We start from the raw sequence: 12,667 nt of genomic DNA, 5'->3' as shown, positions 1-12,667 counted from the left end.
GGTAAGACACAATGAGTGTGTCCTGATGACGTAAATAGGCCATCACCACTGATATCATCTTGGTGAAGACACGGGGAGCCATGGAGAGGCCAAACGGCATTGCTGCGAATTGAAATTGGCAGAGATGTCCATCCATGCTGACCGCCACTGTGAAATACTGTTGGTATTCTGTATGTATGGCCAGATGGTAATAAGCATCCTTTAGGTCTAGGACAGCCATGAAACATCTAGGAAATAAAAGCATAATTGTAGATCTTATAGACTCCATTTTGAAGGTATGGAAATGTAGAAAGGAGTTTAATCTCTTCAAATTTATGATAGTTCTACAGGAACCATCTGGCTTAGAGACCAGCAACAAAGGGGAGTAGAACCCCCTTCCTTCCTGGTCCGCAGGAACTTCTATCAGGACATTTTTGGATAACAGGCTCCGGATCTCTAATTCGAGAGCCTGCTGTTGTCTGGAAGAGGGCGGAGAAGTTACTATAAAGGAGTCCTGAGGGATCTGACGAAATTCCAGCTTTAATCCTGATGAAACTAGACTAAGAGTCCAAGCATTAGAGGTAATTTTCCCCCATTGTTGGTCAAAGAACTTCAACCTGCCACCCACCGGGATATCAGGTCTAGAGGAATTTTTTGCCGTTCTTTGAGGAGGATCCTCCAAACAGGGATCCTTTTTTTTTTGTCTCCATGGTCTCCCTGGAAACCTCGTTCTTGATCTGGTCTTCCAGCTGATCTATCCAGACCAACATAGATCTTGCTGTACATGTGGCAGATATGGCTGGTTTAAAGGCTCCCATGCAGGCTTCCCATGAGTGTTTGAGCAGCATCTCTGATTTACGATCTAAAGGATCCAACAGTAGCCCAGAGTCTTCCACGGGCAAGGTAGAACTTTTGGACGAAGAGGCGACAGCCGCGTCTACCTTTGGAACTTTGGACCAGATCACCAAATCCTCATCATCGAAGGGGTATTTCCTTTTGGAGGATGAAGGAAGGGAACCCCGTCTCTCCTGTCTGTCCCATTCCCTTCGGACCAGATCCTTAATAGATGTAATAACTGGAAAGGACAGTCTCCTTTTCTCAGAGAGTCCTGCAAACATAATATCCTGTGTTGACCTTGACTCTTTTGTTTCTACCATTCCCATCGTATTCCTTACCGATTTGACTAGGTTATCCATGCTCTCTATGGGAAAGCAGGATCTCCCCTCCTCATCAGATGATAATGATGACGACTTCGAGGGACTAGGAGATCTAGCCTGGTCGCTATCTGAAGAGGAGGTAGAAGGGGAAATGTTTTTCGATTTTGACTTATGCTTCCCAGAGTGAGCTACATCCCTGAGGGAATGGAGTTCCTCCCTAATTATGGCACGTATGTCTGTGGATTTAATGGACGACTCCTCCTGCAGTGTCTGGTCTATACAATGCCGACACAGCCGCTTAGAAAAAATGTCAGGAAGGGGCTGCGAGCACAAAGCACATTCCCTGTCTTTGAGATTTTTGGCTCTTTTAGTCTAAAAAGGGGGGTATACAGAAAGAAGGGGAATCATCTTAATAGGTAGAGACTCATAACACTCACCCAGTGAAGCATGTTAATGTGGTACCGGTTCTGGAAGTGGAAGCACAGCACGAGATGATGGCGGACCATATTTCTTATTCTGCTCACTCCTATCAGTGGAGTTACCTTCTTTGGAGCGTCCACTGCTGCTCTTAGATCTGCTCTGTATCTGCACATCCACCACAGGTGGGTGCACCTCTGAAGCCCCTGAAGAGGACATCTTGTGGGTACAAACTCTGCAGTCAAACACCGAGTTCTAACAATGCAGCCCGCCCTCTCCATGCCGGGGCACACATCCCCCGGCCCGCCCGGAAGCAGTATATAGCACTTCCGGGTTCAGAACGCTAAATGGCCAGTGCGCATGCGCTGCGGCCGAAACCCTGAAGTCCCGGCCCCGATGTCCGCACACTGCGCCTCCTGGATGAGTGCAGCCTGTTCCTTTCCCACGAGTCAGGGCGGCCTACCCCAAACGATGACCTTGTGACATCCATTCCTCAGACGACGGGAGAGTCTGTCAGGCAGGGCTCTCCCGACGCTGCAGACCCTGCCGTTTCCTCAGAGACCACACAGAGGCTGATTGGACCCAGGTAAGCCTAATTACTGCAGGTTTCCATAAGGACAGGAAACCAAACTGAGGAGGTGAGGGGGACAGCCCCTTTTTATTTGTAGGTTTTCTGTCCCTATGGGTGGATCCCCTCTCTCAAGTGGGTGCTGTCGTGGCAAGAAGAAAAATTTGTATTATTATAGATCTTACTTTAAGTGGAAAATCATCTATTCCCAGAGATAGAGTGGCTAATTGAGGAGTAGGTGGAATATCTATGTTGCATATTTTATTAATCAACTCAAAAACCTCTGTCCAAAAAGAAGAGATTAACGAGCAGTCCCATAATATATGTAAAAGAGTACCTTTTTGGGTACAGTCTCTCCAACATAATTCAGATTGATTGGGAAATATTCTATAAAGTTTTGCTGGGGTATAATACCATTTTGTCATGGTTTTATAATATGATTCGTGTACATTAGCGCTGGATGAGTTTTTAAAGGAAATTTTTATCGCTTTTTGCCATTTATCAGCTGAAAATTTGGTGCCCAAATCCTTTTCCAACTCCAACATATATTTCTGTTTTGAGAATATGACATCATTGTTGAGCAAAGAATAAATATGTTTAGTATTCCACATAGATTTATTGTCCGGATTGCTAATGAGTGAAAATACTTCTTTAGGAAGCATTAGAGGAAATTTACATTTGTTTCTGAGGTATTTTCTCACTTCTAAATATGTAAAAAATTATATTTCTGGGAGGTCGTATTTTATCTTGAGATATTGGAAAGTCATAAAAGAGTCTTCTTGGTTATCACTCAATATCTTAGATAAATCTGAAATTCCCTTCCACTCCCACAATTTATAGTTAAAATGTGCAATTTCCTTTATAAATATAGAAATGGGGATTTTTGCAATCTAATTGGTATTAAGTTGGACTTAGTGGTTTTATATAGAGTTTTCCATGCTAATAAAATAGAATTATTAATTGGGAGAGATGTAAGATTTGATGAATGATTCAATAAGTGTGATAGAATTGGTATATGTATAGGCATATACTTATTGAAAAAGTTTTCCAACTCCATTCAACTGGATTTATTCAAAGATTTTGAAAATAAATTTTGCTCTGTATAATAATGTTGGATAAATGCTCTGCATCTAGGTTTAGCAATCCTTGGAGGTTTGGAACTCCTAATAAGTTTGGATAGTTGTTTTTGTAATTTTTTTAACCAAATTCCAACAATAAGTATAGGAATTGAGCGAAAGATATACTGGAGTTTTGGTAAAAGAGACATTTTGTAGAGAATGATCTTCCCTAACCAAGAAGTTTCTATTTTTCCGATTTTGGGTATGTCATTTTGTAGCTCTTTCAAGATACAATTTTCAAACTTTTAATTCTTATGCCCTTAAACTAGAGAGTTATATTACACAAAATAGTTAATAAATAACATTTACCACATCTCAACTTTACATCTGCAATATTTTTGAAACATCAGGTTTTTTTTGTTAGGAAGTTAGAAGGGTTAAAAGTTTGTCAGCAATTTTTCCAACATTTTTCCAACAAAATTTACAAGACCAATTTTTTTAGGGACCACATCACATTTCAAGTGACTTTTAAGGGCCTATATTACAGAAAATACTAAAGAGTGTCACCATTCTAAAAACTGCACCCCTCAAACTGCTCAAGAAGCTTATTAACCCATCAGGTGCCTCACAGGAATTAAAGAAATATGGAAGGAAAAAAATAAAAATGTTACTTTTTCCCACAAACATGTTGCTTTGTGGTGGAAAACTACTGTTTTGGCGCACGGCAGGGCTCGGAAGAGAAGAAGCACCATTTGACTTTTGGAACGCAAAATTGGCTGGAATCAATAGCGGACGCCATGACGTGTTTGCAGAGCCCCTGATGTGGAGGATTTCCACTATTTAGGCACAAGTGACCCCATTTTGGAAACTACAATCCTGAAGGAATGTATCTAGATGTGTGGTCAGCACAATGAAACCCTCAGGTGCTTCACAGAACTTTATAACGTTTAGCTATGAAAAAGTAAAAAAAATCAAATGTTTCCCACAAAAATGTTGCTGTAACCCCCATTTTTTTAATGTTAACAAGGATAGCAGAAGAAAATGGACCTCATAATTTGTCGTGCAATTTCTCCTGAGTACGCCGATACCCCATTTGTGGTTGAAAACTACTGTTTGAACACACTGCCAAGCTCCGAAAGGAAGGAGTGACATACTGGAGCATAGACTTTGATGGAATGGTGTGCAGGAGCTGAGTCACGATTGGAGAGCCCCTGATGTGACTAAACAGTGAAAAAACCCCACAAGTGACACCATTTTGGATACTACACCTCTCAAAAAAATTATCCAGAGGTATATTTATAGTAATGATAAGGCTGCGTGCACACGATGCGTTTTTCATGCGTTTATGCTGCGGAATTTCCGCAGCGGAAACGCATCAAAAACGCATGGTAATCCGCACCCCATGGTTCCCAATGGCATTCCGCAATGTCAATGCACATGCTGCGGATTTTTCCACAGCGTTTCTGCAGCGCAAATAAATCCGCAGCATGTTCATTAATTTTGCGGAAGCGCCACCATTGACTTGCATTGAGACGCATAGAATCCGTGTCTGTACATTTGTACAAGCGGATTTTATGCGTCTCTATGTGCGGATGGTACCCAGTTCTGGAGGAGAGGAGACTCTCATCCAGACCTGGGTACCATTGTACCTGTGAAAAAAGAATAAAATAAAAAATAAAGTTTATATTCACCTGTCCGGCGGCTTCTCTCTGCTTGCCGGCAGCGCTTCTCCTTCCAGGACCTGAGATGACGTCGCGGTCATGTGACCGCAGGCTGTCTCGCGATGTGCCGGCAACCCGGAAGAAGCCAGGACGAGCGCTGCAGCACAGGCGGCGGCATCGGGGGTGAGTATAGCTTTATTTTTTTTATTTTTACGATCACACTGTATAAATCCATGCCGTTTGCATGGATTTATATAGTGTGACCTAGTTGTCAAGCACTTTCCAAGTGATGCTATCGCCTGGAAAGTGCTTGTCAGTCCGCATGCGGAAACACATGTGAATCCGCATGTATTCTGCAGGAAAAACGCATGCACAATCTGCATGCGTTTTTTCTGCCAGGGAGATGCAGAAATGCTGCAGAAATTTTCTGCTTCATTTCTGCATCGTGGGCACATAGCCTAATAATGCATTTTTTTTTTAACTGGTGTATGAATTTATAATGTGGCGATATGTGTATATTGTGTGGAGTACATCAGAAAATGCTATTATGTTAACAGGGTAAAACCAAATTTTATCAATTCATAGATATGTGGTAAGCTTTGAAGCAATCCTTAATACAAAGGCCAGACTTCTAAGGGCAGGTTTCACAATGGTAAATTGTGCCCTTTCGGATTCCCCTCTTGGAGCATACTCTGTACCTTTTCTGTGTTCTTCCCTTCCTCGTAGTTTGGGGAACCTCACTGGGAAAATGTTGCCCTTTTACAATACGGACACCTTCAGTTTCAGATGTACTGGGACCCTCACCTTCCTGACTGCCAAACATTAGGGCTTTGATGACTGCCTCCTGAAACTCAAGGAAGTTCCCTGTATTGCCTGCACATCGAAAAAGCACAAAAACATTGTACAGTGCTACCTGTACCATGTGCACGACTAGATTTTTGTATAATACTTTGCTTTATGCATGGCACTGTATGGTTTCAGGACCTGATCTGAGAGATCTACAACCCCATGATCTTATTATAATCCAGGATACAATCTGGTTTTGGGGCTTTTGTTGTGGTACCTCAAAACAGGGACATGGGCGTTATTGTCACGATGTATTGTGGTCAAGATAAGTCCATCCCTCTTGTCCTTATACTTGACCACTAGCATGTTGTCACTACATTGGGTACATTGGGTTCTCGCCCCTTCTCAGCTGTTGCCCACTTTGCGGCTTAGGGAGGCCTCTCTGATTTTTGCGCATAGTACCACTTGCAACAGTAGCTCTGACAGACAGGGTTTTAAAGAGTGGATGGAATCAATGGCGCTATATAAATCAATAATAATAATAATAATAATATAGAGTGGGATGCTGGTATAAAAGTTATCTATGTAGAGGTGATAACCCTTATTCAGCAGTGGGTGCACCAAATTGCACACAATTTTCCCACTCACTCCCAGGACAGTGGGAAAAATCTGTGGGTGTACCGTGAGGTACTATCTCACAGCTTGTACAGTTTAATTCCGTACCTGGCCCTCTTACTGGGCAGGTATTGTTGGAATTTTAGCCTCCCTTTGAAATGAACCAGAGATTCATCTATACAAATGTCCCTTTGGGAGTTGTACGCCTCAGCAAATTTTCTGCTGAAATGTTCAACTACTGGCCGAAATTTGTATAGATGATCAAATTTAGGATCGTCTCAGATCGTCTCAGACACTGCGCATTATCACTATAATGAAAACATTTTTGGATTGCTTCAAATCATGTCCTTGTCACGGCCATACAGGTGTGCTATATATACATCAGTACTCCAGTATTACCGAAACTCTGCTTTTTGGACTATGCCCACATGCAGCACAATATCCCAAAATGTCATCATTTCTTCTGCATTTACTGGGGTCCATCTGGCAAATGATAATGTGGAATTTGGGGTAAAAATTGATGGGCATATAAATTCATCAGGTCCACCATAAGATTTGTTATATACTGAAGAAGAATTTGAAAAAGACAATGTCAGTGAGGCCTGCAGCGTCAAATTGGATTCCCAGGCTTCTCATGAAATCTGGAATAAGAGGCTGATAATTTTCAGGGGCTAAGTCCATATGGGATAAATTTCTGAAGGAGTTGCCTCAGTCGTAGGGCGCATTGCTCGGGGTCCCACCTCACTAGATGAGGAGGAGAAAGAAGAAAAACAGAGGAATGTGGGATCCTCCTCAATGCCTGAATTGGTGTTGGAAACAAGGAAAGCACATGCCTCATCTGCTGACTTGCGTCTTCTTGACGAAGGGCCATTTTTACTTTATTCTTCTAACCAGTGGAGATGTGTGTTTAAGTGGTGCTTTTACACATGAATTGTGTGGGGCATATAAAATGGGTAGTATTTATTATTAAATTTACTATAAAAAGTAGAGAAAAAAATGGAAAAGTTCAGAAGAAACATTAAGAAGAAACAAGTAGAAGAAACACAAACGAAAAGAAAAATCAGTAGAAGTAAAAAAAAACAACTTTGCATAAACAAATTACAGTGACGTTCACTACACTAATGCACTACCTATAAAGTTACTCGGCGCTGTAAAAGAAAAACGGACATCACTAACACAACGGGGGGTTTGAGGAGGGGGAGCTGGAACATGGATTGGGAACTGCTGCTGTGATCACAGATCGGTCACACAGATGACAGCACAGGATCACAGGAAACAGTCAGATCACAGGAGAATCGCATTGGCCACCAATGAAGCATCTCTCTCAGGTAACTGTGGAGATCAGCAATCACGATGGTCATTTTCAATTAACCCTTTTGGTTCCAATTGGCCAGTAACATATTTGTCAGGAAAGGGTTAATAAACAGAGGTAAAGCTGCGATCACCCCATCCATTTTGACTGTCACACTGATTTTTTTTTGATCTTCACTGATAAAATGCTGTGATTGGGCGTTCAGAATTTACCGGCCAATCACAGCGATCGCCGACGCAGGGGGAGCTGGTACAGCCCCCATGACGACATGCAGGGATGGTCTGCTATCAGGGACAGCTGCCATCTTAACTCGGTCACGGCGCGATGCAGTGCGGTGACCGGAACTTTTGGTGCCATGCATGTACAATGGTTTGCGAGAACACACTTCCTGCAGTGCTGTACATGTGCAGCAGATGTTATGAAGGTGTTAAAGTTGGGGTCAAATACATAACGATCTAGTGAAATGATGAACCTCAGTCAAAAAACATGATGTAACTTTTACAGCATTATTGTGGTTGTGAAAAGAAAATTAAAAAAATTGACTGGTAAATTTGCGCCAGGGATTCCAGAGTTAAAGGAGATGTGTCATCTTTTAAAAAGGTAAAACTGCAAAATGCTTACAAAAACAAGTAATTTAGCAATTTACCTTTTAACAATCTTACCTGTTCTCAAGAACTGAGGGATTTTTAATTCCATAGTTAATTGCTCCTTGTCCAGGTCATCTCTGCAGTCAGTGGTGGTCGATCTCGCTTTCAAGCTCTATATATAGCAAAGAAGCTCCATCCAGTCCAATACTAGTCTGGGGTAAAGCTGCCTCTGCTTGCAACATTGCAACTGTGTGCACACAGTTTGGGTTAAGGGCGCAGCCATGTCACTGGTCCAAAATGTCAGACTGCAGGAATGCATTGCCATTCCCCCACCTTCCCGTGATCTTCTGAAGATAGTAGATGAGACTACCCCTTGAAGAGTGTAACAAATGTTTGGAGCACAAAATAAAGCAAATAAAGTTTGTCTCATCTACACTCCCAGCAAACTTGAATGTAAGCAGTCATTACAGGCTGGGGACGAAATGGCTACAATTTTTGTCAATGGGATTAAACATAAAAGACCAAAAAAACATCCTCTGCCATGATCAGAGTTTTATCCCACATATTTCTAATATTCAAAAACATTTGCATCTGTATGAAGTATGTTAGCTATCCCCAAGTGTGTAAATGTGTCATGCAATCCGATGCAGCCATATATATTATGTAAGTGGTTTAGCCAGGAAAATTTTGGATTTATTATCATCCTTTATTATATAGCACCAACATATTATGAAGTGCTTTAAAGACATCATTATAATCACCGTCCCCACTGGGACAATCTAAATTCCCTATCAAATATATCTTTGTAGTGTGAAAGGAGATCAATTTACACAGAGTAAACCCACACAAACATGGTGAGAATATATAAACTCCTGGTGTCTTTGGTGTGATTTGATCACAGAACCCCAGTGCTGCAGAGCAACAGTGCTAACCATTGTGCCCCCATTATGCAGCAGTCAAGAACAAAAATATAAGTGTATCAGAGGACGCAGTGACACTTAGGCCATGGAGCCAGGGAAGAGGGGGAGTCTGTGAAATGGACACAGTGTGAACATGCTCTTACACTTTGAACATATATCAGCTTATAGCCCAGATCAGCTTTTTGGTTTTGCTGTTATCTCTTGTATTTAGTAATAACAGGGTATGGTCCCCCCCTTTCTGAGCTAAGTATTTCATCCGTATAACTTCCCATGGATGGGTGTCTCAGTCTGGTCATGTCTTGCTCTTCCCTTATTCACACTGACGTCGTTTGACACATGGTACGGTCATAATACTAGAGACAGGTTTGAACCATCCCAATGGGTACACCTTGACGTTGGTGGGATGGCTTTTATGCTTCTTTGATCAAAATAGCGAAAACATAGTACCCTATGTCATTGGTGTAACGCAGGCGTCTCTACCTTCTGACTCCTTCCACGGCAGAGATGCCGACTCTCTAGCGGCTGCGGCCCACGGCCGGAGTGTCTTGCTCCTCCTTCCTCTTCCTGCTCTGAGACTGCCTGGCGTAAGCACACAGCGCGCAGATCCCAGGCACTGTGCTTAGGGTGCGCGCACTCTTCATCTCTTAAAGAGGCTGCATGTGCCGTCCTAAAGTGTCCCCAGCTAATTGCTGGAGGCCACTTACTATTTAAGGCACCTCCTCCAACTTGGAGGTACCTAAGTAACGCTGTAAGTTTGTTTATAACACTCCTGTAAGTTCTCAGGTCCCTGTGCTTGTATTCCTATATACCTGCTTATCAGCCATGCCCGCCAGCCTATCAGCTTTGGCCACGTGTCTATCAGCTGTGCCCGCCTGTCTATCAGCCATACCTGACTGTGCCTGTCAACTCCACCATCCCTGACAGTGTCTGCCTCCTGTCCCTTTTGGGTCAGCTGCTATCAGCTGCCATCCACCCGAGGTTAGTCCCGGAGTAGCACCTGGTCTCGCCTCCATAGTCTCTCCACGGATCATGGAATCGTCAAGCCACGATACATCAGAGGTCGGTCTTGTTGAGGTCCCCAGTCACACCCCTCCTGGCTCTCCTCGGTCCTCGGCACAGTGGTTCCACCACTCAGCCCGTTACAGTTGGCATGTACTACTACAGTTTACTGATTGACTTGCTGCAGGGTATAGGTATATGTTCATTTTTATTTTTGGGGGTTCTTTTTCTTGGATTTTGTAAGAAAAAAACAAACAAAGTGTTTCAAATCCTAGAATTTTTTTTAAAATAAATCATTTAAATTCTTTGCATCATCCCGGATACCAGATTCACAATAAATTGTTATTTTAAGATGACAGGAAATGTTTCATGGCAGCGGCAGGAGGTCCTTTATTGACAATGTATGTATATATAAACTCACATTTGATTTTTCCTTTATATAATTAACGTCACAAGTTAGACTTCTCTAAAGGAGCAGAAGCATTAGCTGCAGCATCTACTTTAATTCACACAATGTCCTGTGCCTAGTTAAATTTAGAGAAACTGTCAGCAGACATTATAAAGTGTTTCTTACCTTTTCTTGTGTGAGCCTTTGGAGATGTATTCCAGCTGACAGCATTGTAGCAAACATGGTCAGCATGTACTGCTGCACTTTGGCTATTCCCGTCACTAATGTGCTGATCACCGACACAAGTCCCACTTTCTCAATGACACTCTGGAAAGCTGAGGGAGCGTGATGAGTGATCCTGCATAAAGCCTAAAACAGACCATAAATTGTTCAGTTACCCCGCTCTCTAAAACCGTCTCCCATCACTTATGCCATGCTTCAAGGCTGCCTTCTCATGTTCTCATTAATAAAACCAATGCCGAGGCATTTCTCAGCTTTATAAAAGGTGTTTAATCATTTCCAATAGCTATTATTTTCTTTTATGATTAAGAATCACAGAAAGAAATGTACATTGATGAATTTCCATTAATTTAATCATATAGAAAGGAAATAAATGGAAAAATTGCATATTTGCCCCACATGTCACACAAAAAAGCAGATTACTAGAGAAAGAATTAATGTTAAACAAGGAATATGGTAAAATATGATGTGAAATTAAAATACTGAAGAATTTCCTCATCCTAGGTGCAGTTTGCCGTCAGTTACAGGTATATAACGTGTACGCAGACAGAATCAGGTCAATACAATAGCAGGTTTTCTGCCTCTTTATAAATTAAAAAAAAAAAAGATAAAACCTAGAATGTGCTTTTACTGCAAAAAACATCATAAAATGCGATTTTACAGCAAACTACTCCCATCAGGGCTATACCGTGTCTGTTACTGTCAGACTCAGTATGTAGCCAATATGGAGCAATTCCAGGAGGCCCTGTATACTGCACACATAGCTGCAGCCCTGATTACAGACTTCTCTCACAATGCCATGAAGTACTGTGGAGAAGCCTCTTCATTGGGATAAGGGACCATTCAGCGCACAGAGCCTCGGGCACAACACTAAAGGGACCGCCACCAGGGACACTGGTGATCACAATGTGAGGGGGTTTAAAACTTGTTTTTCTCAGTCATACAGGTAGCATAACCATCAGCGTAGGTACAGCATTACCTCTTATCAATCTAATGTCAGCAGGTTAAGGCTGTGTACACATGTTGCATTTTTGCTGCATGGATTTGTCAACAAAACCTGAAGGAATCCTGATCCCAGTGAATGAGAATCCAGAAGTCTCATGCACACGTTGCTCATTTGTGACTTGCAGATTTGGTGCTTATTCAAATCTGCAGCATGTCAGTTCTTTCTGCATTTTTGCAGCGTTTTTTCACCAACTGACTTCAGTGAAATCAGTCAAAAACGCTATAAAAATGCAGGTATAAAAAATGAATGCAGATTTGCTGCGTTTTTGTAGTGTTTTGCTTGCATTATTTTACAGCATGCGAAAACGCAAGCAAAAACGGAAGATGTCTGATAGACACCTCTCCATTACTAACACCAGGGCTTGATGTCACCTGTGTTTTTAGACAAGTCACAGCTGACATCAATCTCAAGCCCCATTACCTCTGATTGCCAACGCACCAGGGCATCGGGAAGAGCCGTTACGAAGCATCAGAATTGGCGCATCTAATGTTTTGCACCACTTCTGAGGCGGCTGTGGGTCGGTATTTTTAGGCTGCAAAGGACCCAATAACCATGGATTTTCCCAGCCTGATAATATCAGCTCTCAGCTGTCTACTTTACCTTTGCTGATTACAAAAAATGGGGACCCCACGTCGTCTTTTTTCATTTATTAAATTATAAAAAGCTGTCCAATAGGCTTCAAAAAGCGAAATTTTATAATATGTCGGGGGGTTGTGCAATTATAGGTCTATATATCTGTCTATTTATATCTATTTATCTCTATAGCAGTCATTGTTGTCCAAAAATGGTAGAAAAACGCAGGTGAAAAAACACATGCAAAAATGCATCGAAAACGCGTGTTAATGCCGCTGCATTTTTCTTGCCAAGAGATGCAGAAATGGTGCAGAAATTTCTACATCCAAATACTCAACGTGTATTAAATGTGGTTAACACTAATGACAGATTCACATGGCTATTACTGACAGTGCTCAATA

The 12,667-nt window shown here is 42.0% G+C and overlaps 1 protein-coding gene across 7 annotated transcripts in view; it reads right to left on the bottom strand.

Annotated features, from left to right (window-relative positions):
- The window catches only part of ULK4 (unc-51 like kinase 4), a 988,030-nt gene that overhangs the window by 579,406 nt on the left and 395,957 nt on the right, over positions 1–12,667 (bottom strand). For all 7 annotated transcript variants that reach the window (XM_073678125.1, XM_073678126.1, XM_073678132.1 and 4 more), the window contains one exon: positions 10,634–10,816. In XM_073678125.1, the coding sequence (XP_073534226.1) occupies positions 10,634–10,816 (183 nt within the window). The remainder of the gene's footprint in view (positions 1–10,633; positions 10,817–12,667) is intronic.

Source organism: Phyllobates terribilis, unplaced genomic scaffold, assembly GCF_046119375.1.
Source record: "Phyllobates terribilis strain yellow unplaced genomic scaffold, ASM4611937v1 Scaffold_4__5_contigs__length_816908805, whole genome shotgun sequence".
In the NCBI taxonomy this organism is placed as follows: domain Eukaryota; kingdom Metazoa; phylum Chordata; class Amphibia; order Anura; family Dendrobatidae; genus Phyllobates; species Phyllobates terribilis.
Note: the sequence above shows the minus strand (reverse complement) of the source record. Positions and strands in the feature narration are given on the sequence as shown.